Source organism: Antedon mediterranea, chromosome 10 (genome assembly GCF_964355755.1).
Source record: "Antedon mediterranea chromosome 10, ecAntMedi1.1, whole genome shotgun sequence".
NCBI classification, from domain to species: Eukaryota; Metazoa; Echinodermata; class Crinoidea; order Comatulida; family Antedonidae; genus Antedon; species Antedon mediterranea.
Window position 1 is genome coordinate 16,704,656 of NC_092679.1, and position 18,123 is coordinate 16,722,778.

An 18,123-nucleotide genomic window follows, 5' to 3' on the forward strand; every position below is an offset into this window, starting at 1 on the left:
TTATGAAATTATAAAATCGTTCAAGCATTCGTGTTGTAATCATGAAAAGAAAACGAGTAAGCCATCATACTAAAATCACAACGTTCTTGTGACGTAGGTACACTGTGGTACAATAACGAAGGCGTTAAAATAACGATTTACAATAGTGTCAAAGACCTGCCTTCAGCTCGATAACAAGCATATTCCAAAACAATAACGTTTCTTTGGGTTTAAGGTTATTTCAATGATTACATATCAGGGGTTTAACGTAAAAACGCACGTCGTGTATACATATCTTTTAACAGAAAAAAAATATAGAATATTATAAGTAAGTTTAAAGAAATATGCGGTACAAAAATAGTTAGGCCGTAGTCGCAATTTACACAGACGAGCGGTAACGGTAAGCGGAAAAATGCTGAGCGGACGGGCCATAGATACAGATTATAATTATGGAACAAGCTACGCGCTTCCGCTTACCGCTCGTCTGTGTAAATTGGCCTGTATACGACCCTGATATCCAGCACGGTGGATTGTGCGCTAAGCCATTTCAATATACTTGAAATATAAATTAAAAGCAATAACAAGAAAACAATTTACGAAGAAGATAAATATGTTTGTTAACAAAAAGTGCATCGAAACCGGGCGTTACATTTTAGGCCTATTCGTAAAATAGGTCGAATGAACCGCTTTAGAGCTCCTGAAGTTGGACGTCGTGCTTATAGTGCATTATTTTTTTAACACAGATATATTTTAATCTACTCGTGCAACTTTTCGGTAGGAATTTGCACGCCATACGCGAGATCAATTTGTAAAGTATGGCGTTACATGTTGGCATATTCGTAATATAGGTCGAACGAACTACTTTAAAGCTCCTGAAGTTGGTCATCGTGCTTATGATGCCTTATTTTTGTAACACAGATATATTTTGACCCACCCTTGCAACGTTTCGGTAGGAATTTGCACGCCATACGCCTAAAGCGTTTAACAGTCTTTAATATTATTTGAAGACGTTATTTTAGTACCACGTGGCATGTTCTGATTGATATTATTAATCTTCATTTCAAACACGTAAAACCTGTGAACTCTACAGTGTAAAGAGATAAGGTGGCACTAATAACACAATTACGACCCATCATGCCAATCATCAAAGACGCATATTTAACATACACACGTACGTACGTAACAGATACAGTAATCCCGACTGGCCGTTTCTCATTGATTAGCGACCTTTAATTTTTGGATGTAGGCCTAGATGAAGGATAAATGTCAACCCGACCAAATAAGTCCCGATAATTAATAAACGGAACGGTGTATACTGGGGAAGTGGCGTAACGGCTATGAGCGCTCATTGGCAAACCCAGAGGCCCCGGAGCTTATGGGGCCGCTGAGCAGTGCCCAGAGGAAAAACAGGCATTCAAATATGTCGAAAAAGCTAAAAACGAGGCCTCCAGCGTTGGAGGGCCACTTTGAGTCCCTAAACCAGGGGCCTCAGGCTTCTGCGTTACGTCACTGTACTGGGGCCTAGACGCAGACGATAACCGTCTACCCAAGGCAATCTAATAACAGGACACCGAGCTCGCCTTGTCAAGATAGGAACTCATAACAGTCCTTTGATCTTATGTCTGGCTGCGACAAATACCAACAGTACTGTACCATACATTCTCCGCGCGGCGCGTGGTGTCTGTTCAGGGCGCGTGGAATTGACGTGTTGCAGCCACAGATCAACCCTTTCATCTCCGGAGCTCAGCATCATGTTTTAGATTGCATTGGTCTACCGAACGTAAACTCCGAGTTCAACGTCCCCTTTAGGTTTCATGGTTACTCATTCTTGCAGTATCAAATAGAGAAATTATAAAAATTTGTTGTACCAGAAACGAAACGAGCAGCGTCGATCTTTAAGGCTCTGTCTGCACAAACTAGTTTGACAAACAAGTGTGATGTGCCCAAATATGGTAGTGATATGCCAAAATATAGTAGTGATGTGACATCATCATGTCCATATATGGGGACATTCTTACAAGATTATATTTCGGTTACATTTTGACGTAAATCGTACGTAAATAGGATAGTCCATCTCGGCCGGCCGCCGGTTTTAAGATGATGTTTATGGAGAGGAAGGATCAATTTCAAAATTCATCATTTTAAACTCAATCACTGCGTTGGCAAATAACAAAACGCGTTTCAAAACCACTGACTTGTGTTTTACTCTCGTCGTACAAACACATGGTAGAAATCAATAATGTTAGTTGGAGATGGTTGTTAATGACAGGTCTTTTACTTATCGTAATTGCAATTAAAAGAGTTAAAGCAAGACCTACTCTACTCTGATCGAGTATTTTTAAAACGAGTTAATCTTACGGTAATTAAAAAATCGCAACAAAAGTTCACCGTCCTGTGGATGAATGACGTGTTAAGTCTGATTTACACGCGATGCGACTTCCAGGTCCGGGGTGACGCAAGCGACGAGATCAACAACTAAGTTAAAGCCTTGTATTATATACGCTATGAAACTTTATGTGACAAAAATATGTGATGTGCCCATATATTGACATAATGATGTCATATTACTACCATGTTTGGGCATATCACTACCATATTTGAGAACATCACACTTAGTAAAACTAGTTTGATAGTATAGTCTATAGACAAAGCCTAAGACACGCGAGTCCACGAGGCCCCCTGCAGGTGTGTAATAATCCCTCTCACAGGATCAAGGTTTCCATTGGGACATTCCATCGCTCGTGTTCTAGTTCTAGCTGTCCCATGTACTAGAGGATCGTAGGGGACGTAGCAGATATAGTCCTTTCATATAGGGGAATTAGTAGTTGTACTCATCATGATACGATACACAGTCAACACATATACACAGACAATACTTTTTAAAATGCGGATATGTAGGCTAATAGAATTTGTGTCAAGATCATCGTTGTACTGTTGTGAATTATTGACCTAGTAACTATAGAATCACAATGTCATTGTTGTTTATCTGGAAGATTATTTTGGTCTTGACAATTCATCTCTATTGTACTAAAAATGATATGATACGGAACTAATCTATCCCCTTGATAGAAAAAACTAGATATGTCACCATAACAATATATATTTACGCATCGTAAAACCAATTCACGCCTTTTTTTTGTACATGAGGACGTTATAGGTTGTATATGTATACGTTTGTATACCTTGTTTTGTGTGATCAAGGCAATGAAATTACCTTGGTGTGATCTATCAACTTAATACTGTATGCCTAATATCAAAACTATGAGCGTTCAGATTCAGATGATGCCAACAATAAGTAAGCACCTGGATTGCACTCGAAAATGACTTTAATTGAGTATTCCGCGTGTTACGACTTTTGAAAAGTACTGTTACGTCCGTGCTACAGTTTATTGCGTGGTAATACATATTACATACATATATACTGATAAAGACGCGACGTTATTTGATAATTAGCCTGATACAACATACCAGAGTGTACAAATGATTAGGGTTGGTTGATGTGTAGAACAAATTAACCGCTTAGGTCTTGACCATTACCCGGCATCGCTGCATATGGCGTGCCACAGTGCAATGTTGTCACAACATGACTCGGTTCATTCTCACTGTGATCGTCAGATCGAAAGCGCAAATGCACAATGCGTACATTACTGCAGTGATAGGATAGATTGGTTCACAATTATCAGATAGATTATATCTAGCTGTACTATCCGTGAACTATAGTAATGTTCATGTGGTTGCTTCCATATCAGTCGAGGGTCCATGATTTTTAAATAGAGAGGTGAGTTTTAAAATAATAAATCCACACCCACCCTTTTATCGGTTGTGATTTGAGATGCATGTACTGTACATTCAAAATAGACAAATCAAATAATGAGAAAAGTTTGTCAAATCACAGGGATGTAATTAGGGTTGGTTATAACCAATTCACCACTCCGTGCACTGTAAATAGAAACAAGTACATTTATCTTCGACTCGGATGGTGTTGATCGACATCGTTTTACCATGTTGCCTATTTTAGGCGAACCTAGACGCATATAAATTAATGTATAAATACAATATGCCTACCTGTAATAGCTTTTCATAGCGCAATCGCGTGAACATTGTGAACGCCCGGTCTGCAAATACAACGTGTCGGCGACACAAATATCTGTTAGAAAGTAACCTACGGTATTTCTGAGCTAGGCCTCGAGCAATATAGTGATGGTGATATGAGTCCCGGCTCCTCCGTTAGAAAGACGATGCTAATGATTTGTTTTCATTTCTTCAATAGCATTGGAAATTCAGATACGCGTTCTGCAGAATGGTGACACGTCAGGAATTTCGTATGAAGTCAATCAGAGTGCCGTAATACCCGCGTTAATTAATTACAGCGCACTGATATCATAATTAAATGGCAAGAGGGTGTTCGTACTTATACTTTCTCTCAATGTCAGGGTTCACCATTTCGTGTTTGTTTCGTAATACACACGACCCTCTTACAACAACCTTTTGTCGGAGCTCAAACTGGGTACAGACGGGAGTCCTAATCAATGTCCCGTGACGAGAAAATTCTGACAGCGCTCTTCTGTTAAAATATTCTCAGATAAACGATGTTCCCGTTGCGAGCAAATTACCAAACCGTTGACCTACAGCCTAGCCGTGATGACTTTCTATTAAACCATTTAAAAGGGCCTCACCCCCTGTCATACAATGATGGGACATACGGCTGCTGAGCACCCAGTTGAGCTCGAAGTGTGTACACCTCGTATTTATACACCCATCAATCTCAATTAATAGACCCAGGTTTTTTTCCAACCTTTAAAAAAAAAAACCTGTACTTTGGGCTTATATCAGATAATTTTACTGGTTGAGATTACATTTGTAGTCTTCCCCGGTAGAGTCTCCTCAGATATGTTTTCGTCCACTGTTCATATAACATTAATAATACATTTGTTTTGAAACGTCACTGCCCTTGATTTTATCGATTAGTTTGCCACCGTATTTTCCATTTCCGTACCCTAAGACACAACATGATTTACAGTAACATAGAATATTAATGCTACATAATGACATGTCTAATGCCTATTTATTAAACACGTCATGTATAGTACACACAGTACACATTAATTAGGTTTCACATAGAGACCGCCGCCTGTTAATGTACTTCTTGTTTTTGATCAATTCACATTGAATTTTACAAATGTATTAATTAAGGGCCTCGGGAATACAGTATACAGGCCTACATTTTCAGTCAATAATAATTAACACGGATTCCGAGAGTATTGGGCATTGTCTCTTATCCACAGACCCAGTTCCATACGTCTCGCTTTCCAGATATTCTGTCAATAGAATGGAAGTTCGTGTAGCCGAGGTAAAGAATACAAGCTTAAGCGTGGTTCCCACTAGCGGCGCAACGTAGCGACGTATCGACGCAAAGTGCTGTATTGCGTAATCACAAGTGGGAACCGACGACGAAACAGTGCTGCAAACATCCGCATGTTTGATTTCACGCAGGCGGGAGAAAACACTATTATCAGAAGGGCATTTTGTTACGTTGCGTAGGTTGCGTTACGTTGCGTCGCAAGTGGAAACCAAGCTTTAGCTTAACCATAAAGATGGGACCGAGATTGTGGTTAATTCAATATACAGGCCCAGTTGATTCCAAATATTGATGGTGGGTTGGAAATGGATTGATCTGAGACATGCGCACTATCGTTAATGTCTTCCTTAATTCGAATGTGTCGGAATTAATAGATACTTATATGAACTGCAGCTGACAAAAGGGATTGTACTGTAGCGTGCAGTTGGTGGCATCAATTAAATATCAATTTGGACAGGTCATTGCAGTAATTTGATTAGCAACCCAAACATTGTCCACTATGCACCTATACTGTGTGGTATTTGCCTGTGGTTTAGGCCTGTCCATACAGTAGCGTTAAATTTGTTACATACAATTCGATTGTATACTTAATAAAATATAGGTTATTGTTTTATTCCCTTCATCGTCATAGAAAATATAAACCGTATAATATTATAGCAGCACTACTGAAGCAACCAAAATATATGCCCACCAAGCACGTATGTTGGGTATTTAAGCCTGTCCTACAGTAGCGTTTGTTTGTTTTATGCTTAGCTGCTTGGTGCATGCAGTTTACTGTATGTGTGTTGACAGGGAGTAACATCAACTCTCTGGTTTTCGGTAAACGATCCCAGGGTCCTGGGTTCAAATTCTGTCAGGTGCCATGTTTTTTTTTCTCGTGATAGAACACCTCCACACCCGAAGACTTTTAATAAGACTTTGTGTAGAGCATCTTGTGTATATTATTTGTCTTTGTGATTATTTAAGGGGGGAGATCCCTAGCCTTACGGGCCGGGTTATGTGGCTATCTGGTCTCTCCAGGAGACCTATAACTGTAACTGTATAAAACGACATTGAAAATACATACAAATACATAAACTGGTACGTTAAACTTTTAATAAAGAATAGAAGTTATTTTTTATTCATTTCCTCGTATTATATAAATCTAAACCAGTGTAGCAAAACAACCTAACAATGTCCACATGTACTCCAGATATTATAAGCTTGGTTCCCACTAGAACGTAACGCAAGGACGTGAACGCAACACAAGCGTTTTAACCAATGACAAGCGAAGTTATAGACAGTTAGCAATCACAAGCGAATAAGCCATCGCTTGTGATTGGTCAATTCACTTGCGTTGCGTTACGTCCTTGTGTTGCGTCGCTAGTGGGAACCACGCTTTAGGCATTTCACTCTCCCTGTTACGTTTGTTACATATACTATTCGATATATTGATAAAATAGGCTAATTTTGTCGCTATGATATATCTTACTCTACTAACCGTACAGCTTAACATCACTGTCATTAATGATATTTAAATGTTGAACATACGTTCTGTAAAAACATAATGAGTGTACAGTAAAATGGTTGCGTTATAAATGTGTGCAGTGTGAAATGTAATGAACATCCTAAAATTGCCTAACAAGTCAACTACTATAGAGATAATCGTTTGAAACTTTCATCAAATAAATTAAAAGGTGAAATGTATGTCACATAGAGGCCTTAATGTGTATAATAATAATATGTATCAAAAATAAAACTTGCTTTATGAATGGTATTTTTGACATTGATAACAGTCATGTGAGGACGATTAGTCCTACGTCAAATGGAGCGTTGTAATGAAATACACAAAACGTTATATTATTCGTTTAACCCTGTTTGTTGAAAGCAAAATAAAAATTAGAAACAAAATTCAAACTTACTTTATGAGCCACGACATTTTCGACATTGATACAGTCGTGTGAGGATAAATCAAACGGATGTTATTTATACGATTTGCTTTATAATGAAATACCCGTAGACACAGAAACGTTCTATTATTCGTTTAACCTTGTTTGTTGAAAGAAAAATACAAATTCGAATGGGGATTATAGATAAAATGTATCTTCCATTAAGGTTCATCGTTCGGGTGACCCAGAGATATTGGTATACTAATATTGGTTATTTAAACAGGTAGGCCTAGGTGGTTCCTACCCAGTGACGTTAGCGACAACTGTGCCCATACATCCAACTTACCCGGGGGATACCAATGTTAGTTATTTAAACAGGTATGCCTAGGTGGTTCCTACCCAGTGACGTTAGCGATAACTGTGCCCTTACATCCAACTTACCCGGGTAATACCAATGTTAGTTATTTACACAGGTATGCCTAGGTGGTTCCTACCCAGTGACGTTAGCGACAACTGTGCCCATACATCCAACTTACCCGGGTAATACCAATGTTAGTTATTTACACAGGTATGCCTAGGTGGTTCCTACCCAGTGACGTTAGCGATAACTGTTCCACTACATCCAACTTACCCGGGTAATACCAATGTTTATAGTTATTTAAACAGGTATGCCTAGGTGGTTCCTACCCAGTGACGTTAGCGATAACTGTGCCCTTACATCCAACTTACCCGGGTAATACCAATGTTAGTTATTTACACAGGTAGACCTAGGTGGTTCCTACCCAGTGACGTTAGCGACAACTGTGCCCATACATCCAACTTACCCGGGTAATACCAATGTTAGTTATTTACACAGGTAGACCTAGGTGGTTCCTACCCAGTGACGTTAGCGACAACTGTGCCACTACATCCAACTTACCCGGGTAATACCAATGTTAGTTATTTACACAGGTATGCCTAGGTGGTTCCTACCCAGTGACGTTAGCGACAACTGTGCCACTACATCCAACTTACCCGGGTAATACCAATGTTAGTTATTTACACAGGTATGCCTAGGTGGTTCCTACCCAGTGACGTTAGCGACAACTGTGCCACTACATCCAACTTACCCGGGGGATACCAATGTTAGTTATTTAAACAGGTATGCCTAGGTGGTTCCTACCCAGTGACGTTAGCGACAACTGTGCCCATACATCCAACTTACCCGGGGGATACCAATGTTAGTTATTTAAACAGGTATGCCTAGGTGGTTCCTACCCAGTGACGTTAGCGATAACTGTGCCACTACATCCAACTTACCCGGGTAATACCAATGTTAGTTATTTAAACAGGTATGCCTAGGTGGTTCCTACCCAGTGACGTTAGCGACAACTGTGCCACTACATCCAACTTACCCGGGTAATACCAATGTTAGTTATTTAAACAGGTATGCCTAGGTGGTTCCTACCCAGTGACGTTAGCGACAACTGTGCCACTACATCCAACTTACCCGGGTAATACCAATGTTAGTTATTTAAACAGGTATGCCTAGGTGGTTCCTACCCAGTGACGTTAGCGATAACTGTGCCACTACATCCAACTTACCCGGGTAATACCAATGTTAGTTATTTACACAGGTATGCCTAGGTGGTTCCTACCCAGTGACGTTAGCGACAACTGTGCCACTACATCCAACTTACACGGGTAATACCAATATTGGTTATTTAAACAGGTAGGCCTAGGTGGTTCCTACCCAGTGACGTTAGCGATAACTGTGCCCATACATCCAACTTACCCGGGTGATACCAATGTTTATAGTTATTTAAACAGGTATGCCTAGGTGGTTCCTACCCAGTGACGTTAGCGATAACTGTGCCCTTACATACAACTTACCCGGATAATACCAATATTGGTTATTTAAACAGGTAGACCTAGGTGGTTCCTACCCAGTGACGTTAGCGATAACTGTGCCCTTACATACAACTTACCCGGATAATACCAATATTGGTTATTTAAACAGGTAGGCCTAGGTGGTTCCTACCCAGTGACGTTAGCGATAACTGTGCCCTTACATACAACTTACACGGGTAATACCAATATTGGTTATTTAAACAGGTAGGCCTAGGCAGGGTACATCTGCCTGGCCTAGGTGGTTCCTACCCAGTGACGTTAGGGATAACTGTGCCCATACATCCAACTTACCCGGGTAATACCAATGTTAGTTATTTAAACAGGTAGACCTGGGTGGTTCCTACCCAGTGACGTTAGCGATAACTGTGCCCATACATCCAACTTACCCGGGTAATACCAATGTTAGTTATTTAAACAGGTAGACCTAGGTGGTTCCTACCCAGTGACGTTAGCGATAACTGTGCCCATACATCCAACTTACCCGGGTGATACCAATGTTTATAGTTATTTAAACAGATAGACCTGGGTGGTTCCTACCCAGTGACGTTAGCGATAACTGTGCCCATACATCCAACTTACCCGGGTGATACCAATGTTTATAGTTATTTAAACAGATAGACCTGGGTGGTTCCTACCCAGTGACGTTAGCGATAACTGTGCCCTTACATCCAACTTACCCGGGTAATACAATGTTAGTTATTCACACAGGTAGGCCTAGGTGGTTCCTACCCAGTGACGTTAGCGATAACTGTGCCCATACATCCAACTTACCCGGGTAATACCAATGTTAGTTATTTACACAGGTAGGCCTAGGCAGGGTACATCTCCCTGGCCTAGGTGGTTCCTACCCAGTGACGTTAGGGATAACTGTGCCCATACATCCAACTCACCCGGGTAATACCAATGTTAGTTATTTACACAGGTAGGCCTACTGTAAGTTGGTTCCTACCCAGTGACATTAGCGACCCGGGTAAAGCTTAGTTCCCACTAGCGACGCAACGTAAGCAAATGCCCTTCTAAAGCGTGGTTCCCACTAGCGACGCAACACAAGGACGTAACGCAACGCAAGTGAATTGACCAATCACAAGCGATGGCTTATTCGCTTGTGATTGATAACTGTCTATAACTTCGCTTGTCATTGGTTAAAACGCTTGCGTTGCGTTTACGTCCTTGCGTTACGTTCTAGTGGAAACCAAGCTTAATAATTGTGTTTTCCCCCGCCTGCGTGAAATCATACCCGCGATGTTTACAGCAGTATTGTGTCGTCGGTTCCCACTTCTGATTACGCAATACAGTACTTTGTGTCGATACGTCGCTAGTTGCGTTCTAGTGGGAACCACGCTTTAATAACTAAAGCTTGGTTCCCACTTGTATGCAACGCAAGTGCAACGTAAGTAATTTGACCAATCACAAGCGATGGACTATTCAGTGGCTTGTCATTGATCAACCCGCTTCTTGCGTACGTCCTTGCGTTGCGTCTCTAGTAGGAACCACGCTTCATATGAGTTTGCATTGCGCTTACATCCTAGAACCAAACTTAAGCCTGAACGTGCTCTATAAATCTGCGCGGTGATTCAAAGGTATCTATCGAACTGTAGGTTCCGATTATTTAGATTTCTGTTAAAGACCCGAATGGAATGTCATACATCCAGGCCTAGAGCATCGCGGATCATAAGTGAGGATGTATACGGTCAGCAAACGGCAAATTCTTCAGCTGGTTGTTGTGACTAATGTAATAAATATATTATTCCATTCACAGCTGGTGTATATCAATTTGCGAGTAGTGTGTGTACATTTTCAAAGTAATATAACCATTAGAAAAACACATATCGGTGACATCACAGAGAAACATGATGTAGACGCGCGCGTCCACAATACGTTTTATCAGAAATTGTACGCGCGTGGTGAGTGTGCGCCGAGAAATTAACATAATCTCAAATCTCTCGCATACTAATTTCTATAAATTTACACAAATGAGACTGCTCTTCTTTTAAGCGGTTGAACAAACCAACAACCATAATTATACAGACTAAGCATTTGTTAACATACGGAATCTAGAATAATATATCCAAAATTCTAGCCTGATTTTAATAATAATAGTATACAAAATCAGTCTAGCATGTTGGATATTTATGTCATTGTCGTATCTATCTATTTCTTTACAGTGCGCATTTATCCCATTATTGAAATAATTTATATATGAAAACACTAGACTGCAATCGTGGGCGTACTCTTTCACAACTTTATGTATACGTTGTTGACAAAATCAAATTACCCAACAGATTTGTGTATTATATATCATTATTTCACACGGTCATAAAAGGTATTGTGCAGCTATGTATATTATAGCTCATGTACTTATGTATAGCCTGGGTATTATTAAAAACGGAACAAATTGTAAATTAAATTGCTAAATGACATACCGGTAAAAACTACGATATTTGTAGAAAAAATTATGTTTGTAATCTAGTGAATGATTCCAGTTAAATGCAACCGCTGCTGGAAAATTACTATAACGAGAGTCCCCTCTCTTACACACCTCCTATTCAGGTGACACCGTACCTAGGAACGACGGGAAATAAAGTGTTATCACTAATACTGCCAACCCTTTTTCAAGGGGACATCCTTTGGAACACTTTCCCGTAAAAGGAACGAGTCGAGGTTTAATAATCGGTTAACACTATACTGCCAACCCCTTTTCAGTGGACACCCCTATTAAACAAACGCATTATTAGTCCAACACTATATACTGATGACTTTGAACTTATCTGAAGAAATCCACATTGCAAAGGTTTTATACACAAATATAACGTACACAGCAGTAGGCCTACTATTCCATACATTTGCTTGTTTTTAAATTAGTACGGTAGGCCTTACAATATTAAAACAGATATCTGATATGAACCAATTATCAGTTCAGACACACAAATGTCATGAGCCTCGGAGATAATTGATAATAATGATATGAATATATTTAGACCTACCATTATTGATGCCATCCTTCGTCCCTGTCTATACGTCCCACTCACCGATACGATCGTATATATAGATAAATATCCTTAAAGTATAGGTATGTCAATAACAAAAGAGCAATCCAAACATCGTCTCAATTCCATAACACCGTAAAGTTCAGTGTTGGTTTCTTTTTTAAATCGGATGCAATTGAATTTAAACGCTTTAATCAAGCATTATGTGACGTCAGAGGGGAGGGACGAACCCATTCGAAAGCGAACACTGAACTAGAACCGACGGAATAGTATGTGAATGGAATAAATACAGTGAATTGATAGTCCATCAAGGGTGACAGAAACTAATAGGACATGGTGCGTGCGCAAGTATTTGAATAATACGATGACGTCATATCCCCTGAGGCACAATCTGTCAACTAATAAAATAATAGGTACATACTGCAGCAGTAATGTTGTAGACTAAAACATTATTTTTAAAACCAATGATGCGTGCAAACTGAATATTGTATAAAGGGAACATGTTGCTCATTTTTTATTAGCGCATGCTCTAATTAAGACGTGTACAAGCCGAAGACAGCTGTTTCGGTATAGTGCCTATATTCGGAGTCTAATTCTGAGTCCGCGTGTTTAACTTCGGAGTCCGTGTGTTTAACTTCGAAGTTCACGTATTTAACTTCGGAGTCCACGTAGGCCTATTTAACTTCGGAGTCCCGTGTGTTTAACTTCCTAGTCTCGCGTGTTTAACTTCGGAGAGCATGGTCATATTATCAGGCTTGGGAAAGTATTTCTTTTCATTTTTTACACATTTTCACATTGTAATAAAACACAATAAAACGAAATAGGTGGAAATAATTCCCTCACATCTGAATCAGATTTTTGGTTCGTATTCTATATACCGAACGCTCTTTACATAACATACAACACAAGGCCTAGCTTCTGTCGCTTTGTATTTTGTGAAGCTCGTGAAGTAAAACTATGTATTGTATGCTCTTATGTTATAACGTGTTCTCATACCGATACAAAAAAAAAGAATATCGATAATCTGTCAACGTCAATAGCTAGACGATTTGAAGAAATAATCGATCGTCGTCTGCATTATTACCCGCCTAAAATACAAAACAATCTTTACAACTATTCAATCTCCCAAAGAATTCATTGCTTTGTGTATCAAGGCAATCGAACCCTCGCCTTGTTTCTATACTGCACAACACATGTAACTTGTGTTGTAGTATAGACAACTTAACTGTTATATAATACTGAGGCCTAACAAAAACGGATGCTTACTCCTCTGAGGGCAGTATGCATGATAAAAGGGCTGACAGACTAACACAACGGAACTGGGAATGAAAACACACGCTCTGTATTTCTATAAATCAATTAAAAATAAATTGTTGTTCTAAGATTTATAAATCCGTTTTTTCATGTAAAGAGTAGCAATGTCCATGGGTGTAACACGTAATTCAAAAGTAGTAGTAGGTGCGGATCCAGGGATTAATAGAGGAGTGTGGGGGGGGGGGGGAGGGAGGGGGGTTGTGGTGTGCAACCTGGCCTAAAATGGTAACATTAAGTGCAGAACTTAACCTATGTACGGTACTCTTTGCGTTGGTAAGCTTGGTTCCCACTAGGACGCAACGCAAGAACGAAGACGCAACGTAAGTGAGTTGACCAATCTCAAGCGATGGATTGTCCGAACTGTCGCTTGTCATTGGTCAACACGCTTGAGTTGCGTTTACGTCCTTGCGCTGCGTCCTAGTGGAAAACAACCTTAATTTTCAAAAAGAATGCGCATGTGTCTCGCAATGTATCTTTAAAAAGAATGAAAGGAAATAGTTTAGACGACCTAAGGATATAGAAAGGCGTCGACAACAGGAAAGGCTTACAAAGCAGCGATGCAATAAAACATCAAACCTATTCAACGTTTTCCAATACTGAACAAGGCTGTATTGAATGACAAACATTAATTTGTATCAACGAACAAAATGCTAGTAATAATGATCACGATCATTTACAATTAGCCGAGTAAAACGAATGACATATTGGCCATTATAAAGTGATTCAAATCTTTCTTTAATTACTCACAGATATTGTATATTACGTATGTTAGTGCAGAATAAAGATATCGACCTGCAGCAGCAGACCGCTTTCAGTTCTATCCTATACGGTCGTCTCCTTATTTATTATGATACATCGTGATTGAGTTTATCCCTTAATTTCATTATCATGGCGACCGTGTGATGGGACTGAGTTCTTTGTCGCAATGAGACGCAGAATTAATACATGTTTTTAGCGTTAAAAAGTAGAAGTCCGGTTTATAGTAAAATCCAATGATGACGGGTTGAAAGGTGTCAACGCAATCGAACAGACCGCCGTGCGTTCAGCTGACCTTGTAACGCGTTTGATCAATGTTAAAAAGCATAGAAGTCCGGTTTGTGGTAAAATCCAATGATGACGGGTTAAAAGGTGTCTACGCAATCAAACGGACCGCCGTGCGTTCAGCTGACCTCGTAACGCGTTTGATCAATGTTCAATTTTGACTGTGATCTATAATTGAGTTATTGCATTAAATGATGATGTCATTTAAAGCACTATATGAATGTAATGTAAACCATTACTGTCTGTCAATGTAACCAATGTTGTCATGCTCTTTATTCGTGTAACACTTTGATTTCAAGATCCATATGATATAAAAACTGCTTCTTTTCCTCATAATTGGCCTAAGCCTATATTTTAAAAAATGTCAATTATTTATTATGTACGAATTAATTAATTCCAATAGTTCGAAAGAACTAAGGATGTGTTCAATATGTAGGCCTACTTTTTAAAATCTAATTATCTGCACCCAATTCTTTACGGATACGGTCTTAAGCTCTGTCTACACTATCAAACTTTATGTGGAAAACAAAATGTTATGTGCCCATATAAATATGGACATGATGATGTCATATCACTACCATATTTGGGAATATCACTACCATATTTAGGCACACTACACTTTTTTTTTGTCAAACTAGCTTGATGGTGTATACAGAGCTTAGTATAAGTTTAATTTTGCCAGTTTTGTTGTTTTACATATTATCATGTAGGTCTATACTGTTGGGTTCCCATGAGACACGTCAGTTTTTCCTAAAAATAAGAGAATTAAACCATAATGATGTTAGTTTCTGGTCATGCAAATTGTTGTTGTATGTGGTATGTAATCCATACCTTATTCTTTGTCTGCATCAACCAATTAATAGAATCTATCTCTACCTCCTTTAGACTCTTAAGAGAGGGTAAACACACTTTAAACCCAATCTGAAAATGCCAATACCCTAAGCTCCAATTTAGTACTACGACAAGTGGTTTATCAACAATCAGTAATAAACTAGGCCAATTTTCGAACCAAATCTTTGATTTTTAACCTAATCATAGCTTGATTATTCCTTATTAACATGCACAGCATCACCAGAGAAACTCAATACCTTCAAATTAATTACTTTTTTTGAGACGATTAATTACGTGTTCACATACATGATACCTGGCATGATTTAGTTATTTGATCATCATGTGATTTTGATTAGGCCAAATAGAAAAAATGTCAGGAGTTTGATTTTTTTAAACATTATGAAATATAATGTTACTGTTTAAAAAGCAATGAAATGATCTGTTTTTCTTTACATAAATCACTATATAATAACGATGCTTGAAGTCTCGAAAAGAAGCCCAATTTCAAGATAATTGTAATCCTGTTTATATAATGTCATGATTGATCTAAATTGTAGATTAAATATAAATTACTTTATTATAAAAAAAACATGAATCACAATCATAATTTCCCTCTCTTTATTTTGGAATAAGTTTTATCCTGTGATTATTGTTCTAATTTGATGGGGAAAAAAATCATTATTTAGGCCTATGTGAATGCATCGAATTTTTTTATTATGGTTTAAAAACAACAACTTCCACACCAGCAGCAAAAGCTGAAAAGGGTGGATTACAATACAAATTATTCCATCAAAATACAAATATGAAAAACACAAATTACAAGTAAACCTAAAAAGTTACAAGATTCTAGCTAGGTACGGTATTGTTGACTTTTTTAGATAGGCCTTTTTTAAGATAGGCCTACTGCAGGCTGCGTTGATAGTCCTATACCCTTTTGATGCACCTGATAATCATTGTCGTGGGTCAATAGTCTTCCGAAGTCGTTACTGGTATGTTACATTTTAAATGCGTAAATCTAAGAACCAACATAATTAAGACCAACAAAATATGAATTAATTATCACATTATACGAATCTGTGTAAACAAAATGTCCCATACAATGGCATAAAGATAGTTTACATTCAAATCCAAAGGGAAGATGGAGGTTAGAATATAGATCAGACGTCCTAACAAGAATCTTAAAATAATGTTAGCCTAACTCCCTAAATGCCGGACACTGAATAGTAGTAAAAATATTTATTATTAAAGCGTGGTTCCCACTAGCATCGCAACGACGTGTCGACGCAAAGTGCTGTATTACGGAATCACAAGTGGGAACCGAAGATTCAACAGTGCATGCTGCAAACATCGCAGGTTTGATTTCACGCAGGCGGAGGAAAATGCAATGCATTCCCCACTGGCGACGCAACACAAGGACGTAACGCAACACAAGTGAATTGATCAATCACAAGCGATATTCGCTTGTGATTGCTAACTGTCTATAACTTCGCTTGTCATTGGTTAAAACGCTTGCGTTGCGTTTACGTCCTTGCGTTATGTTCTAGTGGGAACCAAGCTTTACGTTGCATAGGTTGCGTTGCTACGCTTTCAAACAAACCCAACTATATAAATTATTATATATCAGATACAATGCTGGTGTGGTGTTTATACCGTAATTTCCTTCCTTGAACATCTCTTTCACTTGTTTTCACAACGCTTCGAAACTTTTCGTTTTTTTGCCCTTTACAAATTCAAACCCTATCTGCATACAGTTTGCAGACCATTCTCATGATTGCTGCAATGTAGAGCTTAGAAACCTTAATCAAAAATCTTGTCTAAAAAAACTATTGAGGAATCGATTTGTTTGTGTTGAAACTAAGAACTAGGTCTCACATATCTGATTTTAACAGGTTTTCACTGACAGTTCGTACGTTCAAATGTTTCCTGATAGTACTTGTGACATAGAATTAAGAGAGTGGATCATTGTGGAGAATGAAGCTACGGTTTACAATTAGCGTGTAATCCAGACATACTTTTATATTTATCTGCTGACTATATCTCCTACTAATCGAAAGGGTATTCGAATGGAACGTTTGCCATATTAAGTTTACTCTTTGACGGATTTGGCTCATTTCTTAAACCGCCAATTCAGACAGAGGACATTTATCTCATCTTGACCAAGTCTACCTTCGGGCAGATTAGACAATATCTTTGCGAATTAAATTTACTGCATTTTGTTCTTCAATTTCTTCATGTATGATATTGTAAATTATTATTTACATTTAGAACAAACGAAACATTTGCCCGTAACAATTAGGCCTAGAAATCTAAACTTTCGAAACTTGACCCAACTTGAAAACGTTGTAAACAATCGTAAAGCTCTGTCTACACTAAAAATGTGATGTGCTCATATATGGACATGATGATGTCATATCACTATCATGTTTGGGCATATCACTACCATATTTGGGCACTGGGTATTGTACGAATGATTTTAGGATACAATGTAGGCCTACTACACTGTAAAAATAGTGTTTAGATCTTGCGAGAAAAACATGTATTTTGTACCCACTTTTTCCACACATTTAGCCTTAAACATGTTTAGATGTGAAACATGTTTAGGTTCTAAACACATTCTAAACATGTAGTCTGTACCCAACTCAACACATCAGTGACGTATTGATTGTTAAACATGTGAAGCAATATGAAGACAAGATTAGGTTTAAAACGTGTTTAATTTGCCATGTGTGGAGCTCATGTGTGGAGCTTTTTTCCGCCACAGTAAAATCGTATGCACGCTACGCTAAACACATACCTAAACATTTTGACTGCTAAACATGTGGAGTAATTGAACATAATATTGACATTAGTCAAG

At 38.6% G+C, this 18,123-nt stretch overlaps 1 protein-coding gene across 3 annotated transcripts in view; it reads right to left on the bottom strand.

The window, feature by feature from the left end:
* The window catches only part of LOC140061143 (neo-calmodulin-like), a 48,275-nt gene that overhangs the window by 21,448 nt on the left and 8,704 nt on the right, over nt 1-18,123 (bottom strand). Inside the window, exon 1 of one of the 3 annotated variants that reach the window (XM_072107604.1) lies at nt 12,081-12,331. The exons of 1 other annotated variant lie outside the window; for it this stretch is intronic. In XM_072107604.1, coding sequence (XP_071963705.1) covers nt 12,081-12,095 — 15 coding nt within the window. In that variant the 5' untranslated portion in view covers nt 12,096-12,331. Of the gene's footprint in view, nt 1-4,044; nt 4,198-12,080; nt 12,332-18,123 lie in introns of those variants that run through there. One more of the 3 variants, XM_072107603.1, reaches the window with a different exon arrangement.